The 15,566-nt window shown below is 39.7% G+C and overlaps 1 protein-coding gene across 1 annotated transcript in view; it reads left to right on the forward strand.

The window, feature by feature from the left end:
- Positions 1 to 2,174: 2,174 nt before the first annotated feature.
- KCNH8 (potassium voltage-gated channel subfamily H member 8) overlaps positions 2,175 to 15,566 on the forward strand; it is a 174,155-nt gene continuing 160,763 nt past the window's right edge. The window contains exon 1 of the mRNA XM_069005820.1: positions 2,175 to 2,250. Within this exon, the coding sequence (XP_068861921.1) occupies positions 2,175 to 2,250 (76 nt within the window). The remainder of the gene's footprint in view (positions 2,251 to 15,566) is intronic.

Raw genomic sequence — 15,566 nt, forward strand, 5'->3', positions numbered from 1 at the left:
TTATCAGGTAACTACTTGAATCCACTGGAAAACCATCTCTTTCTTCCCTTTTGTGATGACCAAAATTGAGAAATACATTTATATCTTTAAATGTGTATATGGGTTACTGTCTCCTGACTGCCTGTAGTAGGACTAAGAATATATTCCTTTCTCCTTCACTATATTCCTACTTAAATGGTGGTTGGCCAGGCCATGGAAAAAAAATGCAAACTGAAACACAACAGCAGCACACAGGCTACAAAATAGGCAAGTCCCTTGTCAGGTTTCAAAGGTTTGGATTTACCTTAACAACCTCTATTGCTGAGCACTTTGTCAGAAGCGAAAACCTGATCATGCTCTTGTGGGTATTCCAGGTACTGAAACAGGATTTTCTTTATTTCACTAGTAGGTACATGCCATAGCATCAAACCCAAGTAGCCAGAGAGACTAAATGGAAAACCATCAAGAGAAATTAATTTTGTGTTTCTGCTTATATTGATCTGGAAGATATGAGAATAATAACAAAAATTAAAAATTGCTGGCATTCAGTATAAAAATTGTATTTTTTAAGGACAAGGCTGGGCTGGTGCTTGTATACTTTAAGGACAAGGCTGACCAGAATTTGAAGTTTATCAGGTAGCAAGAAACTGATAGTAGTTTGAGACCATGGAGACTTCCAAAGTACTGTACAGGCAGTCTCTCAGTTCATGTGCTGCTTCTGAAAACTGATCTGGCAGCTCTATATCAAGTAGTTTGTAAAAGGCTTCTAGTACAAGGGCAAGCGGACAGATTCATGATCTTGGTGAAATACTGCTTCATTCTTCAGAGCCAAGGTGGGGTTACTGTGGGAAGGCTTTATATTGTGCTAGAAACCCTGTACATCAGCATTTTCTGAGGTTCTGGGGTTTTTTTACATTTAATTATCTGTTGTAAAGAAAGACCCTTTCTTCTCTTCTGTAACCTCTCTCAATGCTGCTTATGCTAAAAAGTGGGAATCAAAGTCTTCTAACCATCTGGAGAAAGAGAGAATCCTAAATAAACAGGAATAGCAAAAAATACAAATAGCAGTAACTGTAAAATAGCAAGAACCCAACAGGCTTCCTCTGCACAGTGACTTTGTAGATTAGGGAGTGTACTCCCACTTCATTTCTATAGGGTCTTTCAATCCTGAAGAAACATGGGGAAGTTTTGCTGTTAACGTAAGTGAAATGACTGTACTATGGAGAGTTATCTGCATTTAAAGGGCCATGGTACCAGTCTGAGCAGGTTACTCATCTGAATGTGGAATGCCACTTATTTGTTACTATTGTTACATATTTATTTATTTGGATTTACACATTAGACCTTCTGGGCAAGGATATGTCTTAATTGTCTCTTTGGCTGGCAGGAACAAAAATTATTTCAGGAATTTATCAGGGAAGAACATTGAAAGAATATTATAGGATATATTAACAATCACAGCAAAATGCCTATTACTTAAATAAATGAAATAGCCTCACCATGCAAATAAGGCTTGAGGCCACACAACTGGTGGAGCATTATCCATGTCCTAATCTCGCTCTCCAATGAGCACCTCCAGAGGCCTTTGCTATCCACCAAGGCTGTTTCTCCTTTCAGAAAAGTAAGAGCCCGTGCTTTACCCTTCGGTATTGTTACTCATGAAACAAGGTCCCTGTGAGCTGGGATGCCTGGGACACTTCTCAGGTGCTAGAGCCCAAAGATGTCTGAGTCGGCCGGGGGCGGAGAAGGCTCCGCAGCCCCCGGGGGGCCGCTGGTCCCTGCGCTGCCCCGCCCCACCCGACTCTGCTACAGGTGGATAAAGGTGGCTCTTCCCGAGCTCCGTGCTTTCCTCCAGCCCGTTCTCCCTCACGGCGGCTCTCCGCCGGCGCCCCCCTCCCCCTTGCCTTTGGAGGGGTGCGGGAAGGGGGAGCGGGCGCTGCCGGCCGGGGGCGCGGCTCCGCACCTGTGCGCGGCTCTCCGCGGCGGGGCCGGGGCGGGAGCGCTGTGCGGGGCCGGGGCTGACGAGCCGGGGGCTCCCGGCGCCGGAGGCGGCGCGGCGGCATCCCCATCCTCCTTCTCCTCCCTATCCCTCCGCCTCCTCCCTCCCTACCTTCCCCCGGGCGCCCTCTGCACTTTCTTCTCGAACCACCCTCGTAGACAAACTTTGATGGGGAACCTCGCACCGCGCTGGAAAAATGCCGGTTATGAAGGGATTACTGGCACCCCAGAACACCTTCCTCGACACCATCGCCACCCGGTTTGACGGCACACGTGAGTCCGGGCTGGGGCTCCGGACTCCCGGAGAAGGGGATGCGCGGGGGGCATTGCGCGTACGGTGGGAGCTTCCTCTTCCCACCCCTCCGCCCCCCGGGGGTTTCCCTGGTACCAGAAGCCGGCAATGAGGAGGGGAAGGCGAGGGAGCTCCCGACCTCTCCCTCTCTCCTGCCTGGCTTCTCCACAGCTTTTCAGGCGAGGAGGGCGCCAGGTTCCCTCCGTCTTCGATCCCCTCCTGCTCGGGGGCTCCGAGGAGGCTTAAGCCCGGCTCCCTGCAGGAAAGTTGTTCTCTGGACTAGGGCTTCACCCGCGCCCAGGGCAGCCGAGAGACCGCCAGGGAAAGGCACTCTCAGAGCCTGAGCAGGGCTTTGGTAGGAGGTTTGGAGATTTTTTAATTTTCTTTAGTACCCCCAGCCTTGGGGGTATACGAAATCTCCCTAAAAGCTGAATTTTTGTAAATCGGGCTCAGTAGCGGCAGCAGCTGTTGCAGGGCGTTAGCGGAGGGAGGCAGGTAAGGAAGGGACCAAGGGCCCCAGGGCAGTGGCTCCGGCAGCGGTGGCGGCCCGGCTGCAGGACCACGGACAGGTCCCGGCCCCGGGCGGGTCCCGGCGCGGGCTCCGCTCCGCTCCCCGCCGCGCACGGCTCCGCCCGCGCCGCCCGCCTCGGCCCCGCCGGGCAGCTCCGCCGGCACGGCGCTGCCTTCTCCTGCACGGCTGGCGTGCTCCCCCTCCGGCCGTGGGGGGACCCGCCTGTATCTTGACTTTTTTTCTTCTTTAACGGGGCTCACACATGTTAAAGCAAATAAAAGGAGCAGGCAGATAGCAGATTGGGACCGAAATTGACTGTCTTCCCTCCCATTCCCTTTTAAGAAATCTAGACATCGGTAGTGGAGGATAAACAAACTCAGATTTGAGTTGCTGTTAGCTATTTCTTGACTGAAAACATTGCTGTCTAATTGGTTTGATATCTTCTTGATTATCTATTGGCATTTCCTCTATAGTTCAATTACTGTGTGATTAAGACAACTGAACTGTGATTACTGAATCAGTAAGTTGTAAAATGTCAAGAAAATTATGCAGTCGCTGAGATCAATTGCAGAGAAGCACAGAACTGCATTATAACTGCTCTGCTACTCTGAGGATACAGAGATAATTATGATCCAGGGTTGTGTGTAACTGATACTTCACTATAAAGCAATCTCTCGTGAGACTACTTAGATGTACCTTTAAATTCCTTCAGCTACAGAACTCAAAGTCCTTTTCCCCCATCCTCCCATCCTCCATCCTTTCATTTCTACAAAGTGTATGGGTATTATTTACTTCCTATTGAAGCGTGCAGCTCTTATTAGAGTTTTGTTGCTGATACTGTCATTTGCCAGAAACACAGTCCTTCCTTTCTTTGTGCTCAGGACCCTACCCCTTAACAGTGGTTTCCCTTCAAAGGATGGAGTGCACAGTCTGTGGGCTGTACACAGCAACACATCACAAATCCTATACGGTTCTTCAAAGATTCAATTTAGCAAGCAACATTTGTGATGACATCCAGGTCTCTTATTAAATAAAACACCAGGAAAATGTCTAATCCCCATCATCTCAGTGACACCAACTGGAAGTGTGGTAGAAAGTTTATTTCTTAGCTGAATTCTATATCCAAATTTAGCTACCATTTTAAGCCAGTGATTTTACTGACCTTCATGAAGTGAAGGACTGGCCTTTTCTTAAACAAAAAACAGACCCCAGCATCTTCCATTGAAATTTAATGCTAACAACTCATCTACTTTTTGGGGGGATATAATTGAAAAAGAATGTAATTGGGTGTTGAAGTTCACCAGAAAATACAGCATATTACCTTTTTATTATATTCAGTGAAATACTTCTTTTTAGTTAGTTTTCCAGAATTTTGCTTAAATATTAAATAGGGGTGTTCTGGAAGCTGTCATTGTTTGATTATTGGCATGTGAAATATTCCAGGAAGTTTGCACGGAAAGACGTTTTGTGAACTACGCAGTCTCACATCTAGAAAAACTTTGCCAGATGATTCTATTCTATGGAAAACTGGAAGCATGTCTCTTAATATACAGAATAACATAACATCTCCTTTGGAATGTTAAGAGTAAAGTGATGAATCAACTTCATATCATCTGAAACAAAGTTTCAGAAATAGAAAGTATTTCAGTTCAGAAACAGCTCATCTGCTTTCTTGCTTTGGAAATGCTAAATTTAAATATAAAATTAATACTTCTTTAACTGGCTAAAAAAAAATTCAGACAAAGAAGCACAGTTTTTCAAAATGTGCATACATATCTGAACATCAAGTAGAAAAATTAAAACCAATTTATTTTTCATTTAAATTGCCTGTGTGGCTGGTATTCCTGAGCTTGCTCAGGTGGCTAAAGATAAAAGTAATACCCGTGGCTAATCCTTGCAGGAATCAGTCTCATGTCTTACTAGTTTTACAGGTGATACAGTCTGTGAAAAGAATAGGACTGAAACATGGCACTGAACCTGAGGTTATGTTTTACAAACTTTTACCTCCCACATAATAATATTAAAATACTGTCTTGTATCCAATGTCTTTTTTTTAATATATATATATATATTGCTGTTGTTTTAATATAGTCTGTAGTTAACAGACCTCTTTTCAGTTTAAGCCTCTGGGAAGGATATATTATGTTGTCATCAGTGATAGACTAATCCACCAATGCATCTTTAATCCAGAAGAGGGATAATTCTAATTCCGGGCAAAAGTGCAAGAAGGGATTCCAGATAATGTTAGAAAATATGCTTTGCACGGAATTTTCAAAAATTCATTGACAGAACTTTTTAAAATATACTATTGCAGTGATTTATGTTTAATTAGCAGTTATAAATCACACCTAGAAATACTGCATATCTCAAAAAATGTAGTTCTTGGCAGGTTCTTCAGCTGCTCAGAATTCTCCCAGTAGATTTTTTTTTTTTTGGCAGTATGTTACACATAAGTATTCTTTATATATGAAACCAATAATATGTGCTAAACAAAGCAATTAGATTAATTTTGGGGTTACTGTTAGCTGTACAGGAGATTGCAGAGGTCTCCTGAAAATTTCCCACTACCTGTGTTGCACATGTGGAAGAGCAGCATTAAAGGTTTGCTTCTCTGGATTTCCATGGCAGAGCTCTTGGATCTGCCTATGTGCTGTTATACTGTCACCTTTTTCCAACTCAAAAATACCTTTTGTGTTCGTGACATCTTAATTTAAGTTAATGCTTTCTCAAAATGTTCCCCCCCCCCCCGCCCAAAATGTAAACACCAGGTCATCCAAAGACTTCTGCCCCCTCTGTTAACAATGTGTTTATTGTCTATTTGGAAAACAAACAAGCTTTTTCAAATGAGTGGTTTGTGGCTTAGGGGTTTTGGTTGGGTTTTTTTGTTTTTCTTTTTAGATTTTTGAGACAAAATACCATTTTCAAGTGCGAAAATATTTCAAATATAAGCTTATAATTAACCCCACCACCAAATATCATGTATGTCAGAAGTGAGTTATTTCACTTCAAGCTTTTGAATGGAAAATTTATATATTGTTGCTTCTTAACCCTATTTAGATTAGGCAAAGCATTCAGAAATAGTTGCATGGTAGGAAATTATGTCCTATTGTTTTCATATATACATATATATGTACACGTATGTAAATATTCTGAATGCACTATTTATTTATTTAAATAGATTAAATACACACTAAGGTTGTTGCTTCTGAAAATCTGTGAGACTTTCTCAAGGAGCAAAACTAGCAGTGATTCAGAAAATAGCCTTATTAATTTGTATTTAAAAAAGGACAACAATTTTGTTTATGGTTATACTATAAAATGACAGCTGAAGTTCTATAATTATCTCCTGTCTGTCGTATGTGATCAGATTCCAAATTAAGTGTGGACTTCACATTCTTATTGACAAACTTACATGATCAGTCTAATCTGAAGATCAAGCTGAGTGAATTCTTTCTTGCTCAGTGTCAATGGTGATTATTTGTTGTTTTTCTATTTGCTGAACAATTCTACATTCAAATATGTTTTCCAATTAAAACCATGCTCAAGTACCAACAAAAAGAACTTTGCACCTAAGCAGTGGTTTTCACAACTAGTTGGTTTTTTTTTTTTCCTTCATGATAAAATGGAATCAGTTTTCTGGTGGTTTTAGTTACTCTTAAAGTGTTAATGAAAGGTACCTGATGAGAACGCACAGATTTAATGTGATGTCAGAATACTTCTGCTGGCACTGTGGGTAGAGTCAGGTTGTCTCTTTTGCATCATCATCAGTTGGTACAGAGCTGAAAGCCTTTGTTTACAGTGATCTTTCCAGATTGCAGGGTCAGATTCCTCCCCCACCCTTCCCCAGCTACTCCCAGCACTTGCTTTTCTGTCTCATAAACAAACTGGTGATGTCTGCTAGGTTGAGCCAATGAGCTAACACTTTCTGCAACTTTGTTGTGAAATTCTGTCTCATTCAGGATGAATTCTATCCTCTCTACACCAGGCAATGTGCTGCTTAATAGTATCACTTCAAAAGCAGAAAAGTGCTTCTTGGATGCCTGGGGGTTCTCCCTCAAACAGGCTCAAGGAATTGCAGCAGTGTCAGGTGTAGGGAAGCAACAACTGAGCTTCCAGGGGAAGGAAGCTATTGATCAGGATCAGAATGGTCCACCTCGCGAAGACAAAATATGCTCCAGTTACAGACTGGGAGCAGAGTGGCTGGAAAGCTGCCCAGCAGAAAAATACCTGGGGGTGCGGAGTAACAGCCGGCTGAACATGAGCCAGTGTGTGAGCCCAGGTGGCCAAGAAGGACAATGGCATCCTGGCTTGTATCAGCACTAGTGTGGCCAGCAGGACCAGGGCAGGGATTGTCTCCCTGTACTGGGCACTGGTGAGGCTGCAACTTGAGTGCTGTGTCCAGTTCTGGATTCCCCAATTCAGGAAGGACATTGAGGTGCTGGAGTGGCTACAAAGAAGGACAGTGAAGCTTGTGAAGGATCTGGAGGGCATGCCCTATGAGGAGTGGATGAGGGAGCTGGGGGGGTATTTAGCCAGGAGTAAAGGAGGCTCAGGTGTGACCTTATCACTCTCTACAACTACCTGAAAGGAGGGTGTAGCCAGGTGGGGACTGGTCTTTTCTCCCAGGCAACCAGTGACAGGATGAGAGGACAGTCTCAAACTGTCCTAGGGGAGGTTCAGGTTGGACATTAGAAAGAAATGCTTCACTGTCCCTGGAGGTGCTTAAGGAAAGATTGGACATGGCACTTGGTGTAGACACAGTATTGTTTGGTCATAGGTTGGACTCGAGGTCTCAGATGTCTTTTCCGACTGAATTGACACTGTGATTCTGTAAAATCCTGTGACCAAAGATGGGTGACTCAAACTGTGATAAGCACTGATCAAAGTCAAAGAGATTTCAAAGAGGTGACAGTGGAAAATCTGGTGGTCTGTCAAACTGTCCCTCTGAAGGAATAAGAACAGGGAAGCTGGTCTAGCTCTTTGTCATAGAGATGAAGTGACTTGGCCAGAGGCAAATTTCCAAGGATACTTGTATGGTTGCTCTTATGTTAATGCAGAACTGTTTAGTGCTTTTGCTCCTATCATTGAGCAGGTAAATAATGTAGTGTTCTGAATTAATCATTTATTTGTCACTGGAAAAATATACAGTCAACACTGGAAAAAATATTGCCTGTTCTCAGCTCAGAGCCCAAAACAAGCAGACCTTGCCTCTCTCTACTTGTCTCTGTAAGACACGGCCAGTGCTGCACCTTGCTGTGGTTCCATTACGGAAAAAGGCAAATGTGATTTTTAATACAAACTAAGGGTTGGATGTTGGAACCTGTGTTGTGTTGCTACTCTTTGCTGGAAGTAACCAAGTGGCTAGATTAGGCAGCTAACTGGAAAATCTTTTATTTTGGCGCAAGTTTTGGGAGTGCAGAACTTCATGATTTAAGGTCGATGTATCCAGTTATCATAGCTTTCAGCAGCTGTAGTGGCTTCTGATTCTAACTTGAGCTGAAATTGGACCTGAAAGATGGAATTGGAAGGGCTTCAAGGCATCTTAAGACCATGTTTCTTAATTCTTGAGTTCTTGTCCTAAGGATCTGATTCAAGAAAAAAAAAAAAAAAAAAAGTGTTCAGGTATTATTTTTGATATGCAATCACTTTAAAGTCATGAAAAAAGGTCATTAAGGTATGTTTTATTCAAAGACCATGTTATTGCTAGAGAAAATACTGATGTATTCAAATTCTTAGGTGGTGTTTTATCTTTTGCTAGACAGAAATAAGATAGAATGATAATTCTTCACGTCTTCCATTTAGAGGATATATAATTCAGTTATCACACTAATCTTAGATTAATGTTATAAACATAAAGTTGGACTAGTAGCACACATCATTACTTCAGAAATAAACTCTGTATTTGAACTCAAGGCAAGCATTTGAGATTTAACAGTGAAAAATGTCATTAAATAAGGGGTTGGGTTTTTTTCTGAGTACCAAAATATTACTCTGTATTGTTTCAGGGTAGAAACCTGATACAGAGTGCAGTGATCAAAACAAATCTGTATATTTGAAGTGACATATATTTGAATGAATGTGTACTTTGTGTGAGTGGAAGAAATTCTTTAGTGTTTCAAAACCTTGGATGATTATCAGGATTCCCACTAGAGAGTTTCTGTAAGTGTACCCTTTTTTCCTTCTCCAAGCATATACTTTCTTCTCTGCCACCATTTCAATGAGTAAATAGGCTTATCCTGAAAACAGATTTCGCTTGTTATTATCATTACATTTGTACATTCAATCTCTATTTTATAATTTTTTTAATATTATTTGTGCAGGTAGCAATTTTGTACGTGTTCCCAGTCTTTTTGGATGTAAAGGAAGTGTGCTCAGAGTATTTTTCAGGGCAACAAACAATAGAAATACAACAAAACCCTGCCTCAAGCACATGTAGAAGTATAAGCAAATAGATGTACACGAATATATTAAAATAAATCAGGCAAGAAATGGGTTTACAGAGCATTAACTGCTCCTAGTACTATTCTGAGGAAATGAATTTTTGAAAGAAAAGCAAGGTACATACATTACATATGTTGTATCCTGGAAAAGGTTAACAAAGGCAGTTGCTACAACAGTTTTGCATTATCACAAGTAAGCTCATCTTACCTTGTGTTAGAGTGACTAAAAGAAAAACGCGGGTAAGGAACAACCTGCTCACAGAGTAATGGAGTTTCTTGCCTACTCAATCTAAAAATAAATAAATAAGAAAGAAGGAAAAAAGACAGGGTGGCAGGGGAAGGAAGGGGGAAGGGGAGGCACAGCAAGATGAAGAAACAAACAAAATATTCTCAAATCGCAGACAGGAGAGAGACTTCCTTGACAGTAAAAAAGTCTTCATTTGGACTTTATCTTGCCAAGTGCTTCTGGCTCCTTCTGTTTTCTGGGACTGATAGTAGTATTCAAAAGACTTTGGAACAGGTGTTGTTCTTAAAATACTAGCGCATTCAACACTGAACTTGACATTAAATATCATCTGAGCATCTCTAAAACTTAATGCTGGCTGTCAATCATTTCAAGGACTGCTGAAGACAATTGTGTTATGGAGAAATATGTTGTCTTCCCTGTTGATCTTTTGAAGAGAAAACAGCTTCCAGTGTGCCAGCACTCAATTCACTTTCTCCTCAGGCATTATTTCTGATGACTAGGAGTCTAGGATTATTTTGCTTTTTCTCTATTTTAAACCTATAGAAGAACAGAAGGATTCATCTGAACAGAATGGACCTGAAATGCATTGTTACAGCTTTATTTGGTGGCCTTTTCTTTTTGCTTTCCATCTCACTCAACAGCTAGTTATGATACATGACTAGACATCTTACTCTAAAAGTATGAAAGAGAACTCTGAGTTGGTCCTTTCATCATTTCTTCGATGTTTAAAATAAGAAAATTGTCCTCGGACAAATAGCTTAGGTTATTTTTTTTCTCCTAAGTGTCAGATAACTCCTGGACAAGTGATGAATGTGTTTTTGCATAACTTCTGCCTTTTCTCACATTTTGGAATTTATAATGATATGAAAAACAACGGGGAAATAATTGTTGTAAAAGAAAATATTTTTGCAGAAAAAACAACCTTCTTTGTGGAAGATCAAAAATATTCTTTGGAGGGTAAAAAACCTTCATAAGTCAATAATAATCACAGTGCATCAGTGACAAGCTGTGATTTTTTCTAATGATCGAAATGAAAATACACAATGTTTTAATTAATATATTTCTTTTTAATATATCGATTGTGTTTGTGAGATTATAAGACATTCACTGCATTTATTAAACCGGATTGTTTCTTTATTGAGTTGAAAGATCTTGAGGTTTGGCATTTGGACTTAACATTTTCTCTTTTTCACTTCCAGAACAGTGGGAAGAAACATGTACCTCATAAAACCTGTAGTTGTAGAATTAAATGTTAGGGATTTAAATAATTAAGTGTTCAATGTAGAAAAGAATGGTTAATAAATATTAATGAAAGGTCTTGAGTTACACATTTGCCAAGATTAAGGAAAATTAACAAGATCACTGATTTTCAGAGGAATATATATAGCTATGAGTTGTGTCTGCTTTAGTGCTGTAATAATTGGGTGAAAGCATGGGAGGAAAAAGGTGAGAGAATAGTGTGATTATACACTACATTTTGGGGGCCTTTCAAGGCCTTGCCATAAATTAGTGTTTGGGATTTTCAAAACACAGTTTTAATGGCCCTGTTTGAAGTAGAACTGTGCTACAGTACACTATGAGTTAGTTGCCTTCTTAGTCATGCTCGAGAGTTTCTTCTACACTGTAAGAAGAAAACAGGTTGCATTAGAAATCCTGACTTTCTTTACTACCTCTCTGTATTTTTACAGGAATATTTACCTGAAGTTGTTTGTTTGGTTGTTTGGTTGGTTGGGTTTTTTTTTAGTTGGCGTATATGAGATTTTTAGAATTCATAAGGAGAGTGACTGTGCTGATGCTGCCTTGCAGATCATGTATCTGAGAGTGGTTAGAGCAAGGCATGCTCCATGGATTTGTTGCCAACAACTTCTTGCCTGGAATTAGGCAGGTGATGGCTTTTCCATTGTACTTCACTGAGTCATTCCTTAAGGAAATGGGTGGGAGGCTGGGCCACCCACATCAGTTAGGTGAACTCACTGCAGTGCAGTAGAAGACCACAGAGGGAGGATTCATCCTTTACACGCTCACAGGTACGCCAAAGCTTGTGATGGTTAAAGCATAATTCCAGATTTTCCTCTGATAGGGTGGAAGTTTGCATCCCGCTATTTTCAATTCCATGTAAAAGCTTGCAGTTTTCCCCTCTGAATTAGTGATTTTTTTTCCTTCAAATTCATTAGCAATTACAATTAATTAACTTGTTTTTGTACCTGCAGAGAGTAAGTAAGTGGTGTCTGAATTTTGAAAAAGTAGTCCATTCTCCTTTAAGATGTAGTAAAAACCTTTTAAAAACCCAGATAATAAGCAACTTTAAAACACAAAATTGATTATTTTTTTTTAAAGTTTACTTACAGAATGAACTGGAGTGGTGATTGATTTTTCAAGGTAAGGGATAGTCCTAGGTGGTAAAGTGTACAAGTGATCTTTGGCCAAGAAAGAAAAAAGGAGGGAGCAGCTGTGAAGAAGCAGAGATGGATTGACTGATGGGATTGCTGAGTGAGCAGCAGGTATTGCTTTGGAATGAACTGAATGCTTCCCCACACTGCTGATCGATCCCTGCAGCAGACGCAGTGATCAACAGCAGTCAGGAGAGACAGGTGGAAATTACTGCAGACATTTAAACACATCAGTCATAATTCTTATATAAATAAAACAGGCAGGTGTTGTACTGTGTTCATACTGCTATGAGCAGGATCCAGATGGGGATTTGGAATTTTGGTTCCAATTACAGCTCAGTGCTAATCATCGAATTAGATAGTGGGAGCAGTAACTCTTGGAGAAATGCAGAGACTTTGATGCCTGCATCCAGTTGGAGCTATCTGAATTGAAGTTTTTCCCCACTTGTGTCTCAATTAAATAAGACAATTATGTATCAAAAATGTGCTTCCTTTTGACACCAACAGTATCTTCAGAAAAGCAATTATCTATCTGGACTTTTCAACACTTTGTATGTCAAATATTTTTATTAATAGAGAAACATATATGAAGGTGATAACCTGCCTTAATTACAGAAGAAATCGTGCTTCAGATAGGATAAATAGTTCATTTATTCATTTTTCTGCTGATGTGCATCCCCTGGGAATGATTGCTTGAACTGTCAGGGGAACTGCAGGCCTTCTGTCTGTGTCGTTTGTGGTGAATAATTATAATGGTGCTAATTTCTGCTGGTTTTTTTGTGGGTATGCTTTTTAAACATAAATAATCACAACCTGATATTGTATCAATCTCACCTGGAATATATCGAATTATTAAAGCAATGACTTTATATAAATTGGTATGGTCTCTTGGAAAGAAAATGGTGCAAATAAAAACAGCCACTCTATGCATCACTAAGTTCAGGGAAATAACAGTCATTTAATAAATAAATAAATAATCTGGAACTATAGTAATTAGTTTGCATTTTACCTTTATCCTTCATTTTAAAACAAGTTTCCCTTTTATGAATTCAGTGTAGGCAAGGTCCTTTCACTGATCGGAAGACAAAGGCCAGAAAGCCCCACAACAGAAGTACTGTGTGACCCACACCATGATGGATGGATCTTAATAAGCTGAGTTTTAGGAGCTGAGTGAAATAATTACAAGTAAAGCTAAGAGGTTAGAATTAATTGGGAGAATAACATTAGGTTTTTTCCCCAGCCTGATATGGTTGATATGTCAGTTTATATGAACTGTCATTGAAAATAATGCTTCCAGGTGCTTGATTAAAGGTTATGAGATGTCTTCTGCCACCTTTACATGTTCTGTTTTATGCTGGGATGACTTTCTAAGATAAGCAAGAATGAAGAAGGAGGAAGTTTTTTACATCTGTAGCATGAAGGTATTGGCTTCTAACCTTCTGATGCTCAGAAGTATATAAAATTGATTGTATTTAATTAAGATGTACATAGTGTTTATTCGATGAAATATTTGCCTAAAGTGAAGTTAAAGAGAAAGAATCCTTGTAATGGTGCTTCTTAGTTTGATAGTAGCTGTTTTTCTAGCTATTAAATTTTGACATATTGCTGTGCTGAGCACAGTGATTTTATTTCATCTGTTTTAATGCTTAGAGTATTGTAGCAGTTTGCATAGCACTTGAATATTTTGTTGTTCATTCATCATGGCTAGTTCATGGCTTCCAGGGAGAGTTTGTGAATGGCAAAATAAACCAAATATAATAACAGAATAGTTTGCTCTTGAAAGCAGGTTCTTCCTGATAGGTTTTCAGGCTTGGCAAGCAAAGTTTGTGGCAGTAAAATACTGCAGTGTTCTAACAGTTTGGCTGTGCAAAAAACTGAATCTTTGCTTTTTGACTGACCAGTATTTTCTGTGGTACATAAGACCATGCCATCTTGGGCCACCTGACACAGAATATCTCTGGGGCTGGTGATGAAACTTTGGAAATAGACTCAGTCTCAGTCCAGCCAGACTCAGTCCAACTGCATGGCTTGCTGTTCTGCTGCAGGGAAGCAGCAATACTCTTGTTTTGGGAACCTCTTTTCTAGATTAGTCCTTGAATAACAAATCAAGTATCAGAGCTGGCATCTGCATAAACAGTGTGGACACCTGACACGAAAGGGTCTGAATTATGGCACTGTGTGACAGTCATAGGCCTGTGTTCTGGGATTATGAGGCAAGAGTCAAGAACAGTTCTCTGAAGTACCAAGAAAGTAGTCCCCAGAAATAAATCAAATTTTCTACAGAAATTTAATTTCTTTCTGGTAGTACTGCTGCTCCACAGTAAGGGATGTGTTTGTTACTCTTGTTAAATTTTCAGTGGTTCCTAGATGAATTTATACTTGCACTTAAAATCAAACACATGATGTTATTACAGAAAACAAACCAAAACATGTATTTGAACCAAAACATTTATCTTCAGTTTTTAATTATCTGAAATTTTGGATCAATCCTGAAATTTTATCAGGTTTTAAGCTTTAAAAGTAATTTTCAGTAGCGTTTTGCATTTTGTTGCTCAAGAAATGTCATGATGACCAAAATAATTTCAAGATCTCTTGTAGCATCTAGGTAGTTCTGTTGTTAAAATGCAGTGCTAGAGAACTTAATAGCTACAGCGGAAGAGAAATACAGAAGTAACAAAAATGAAGGCTGTACCTTATTTTCACAAGTGCAAATTACTATGAGAGTTGCAGTTACAAGACTTTCACAACTAAAACCACCCTTGCACCATATCTATCCCATTCTTGCCATGAAAGCAACATGTTTCACCCCCTTAATCCTTCCAGCATAGTGGCTTTGTATGAATGGATTGTTGCACATGAGAAGCATATTTCCATCCTTACCCTGTTTCCAAAATTGCTCCTATAAAATGATATCCTGACAAGACCAGACTAGCTGAAAATGTTAAACACGGCTTAAACTAGACTGATGAAAGACAAGAAGGAACAAAGCTTGGAACTAGATACTCTAGGTCACAGAAGCTCATCTTGCATTAGAAACAGAAAATATCTCACTTTTTCTAATCTTGTAATGTTCTCAATCACAGACTTTGAAGAAATGAAGAGAATTTTTCACGACACGGGATTTGTAACAACCTACACTATGATGAAGCAGCATGTCTATAAAGAGCAATTCTATCTTTACTTGCAATGCCTATCTTTCAGAACATTAATGCCCAGTCAGCAAGACAAAATCTTTTTATATAAATGTAGTTTTAAATGTTCAGGAGGAAAAAATATTCCTCTAAGAATGTACTCCACTTTCCAAAAACTCCTTCTAATAACACAGCTTTCACACAGCTTTCAGACCAAAATTAGAAAGCAAGTTGCATGAATGTTTAAAAGGAAAAAAAAGTCTAAAACTAAAAGATAACCCAAACAAATTTACATCAGTAAAAATGCAGCAACAATAAATTTATGTTTTTTATCACATTGATATATTTTTATTTCAGAACTTCAGGATTGCAATATTGTGTTCTACCACACTTTGGGAAGCATCAAAACCAGAGTGGTTTTTACTGGTATTAACTGCATTTTCTGAGGCACAGCTGAATTTGTTTTCAATCCACTGAAAGTAAAAATAGAACTACTGTGAGTACTCTAATGTGTCGTGGTGTGTTTCCCTGCTTTCTAAATCATCAAGACCAGAACCTCCTGGCACTTTAACCAGATG

The sequence above is a fragment of the Aphelocoma coerulescens genome, chromosome 2 (assembly GCF_041296385.1).
Source record: "Aphelocoma coerulescens isolate FSJ_1873_10779 chromosome 2, UR_Acoe_1.0, whole genome shotgun sequence".
Classification (NCBI taxonomy): Eukaryota; Metazoa; Chordata; class Aves; order Passeriformes; family Corvidae; genus Aphelocoma; species Aphelocoma coerulescens.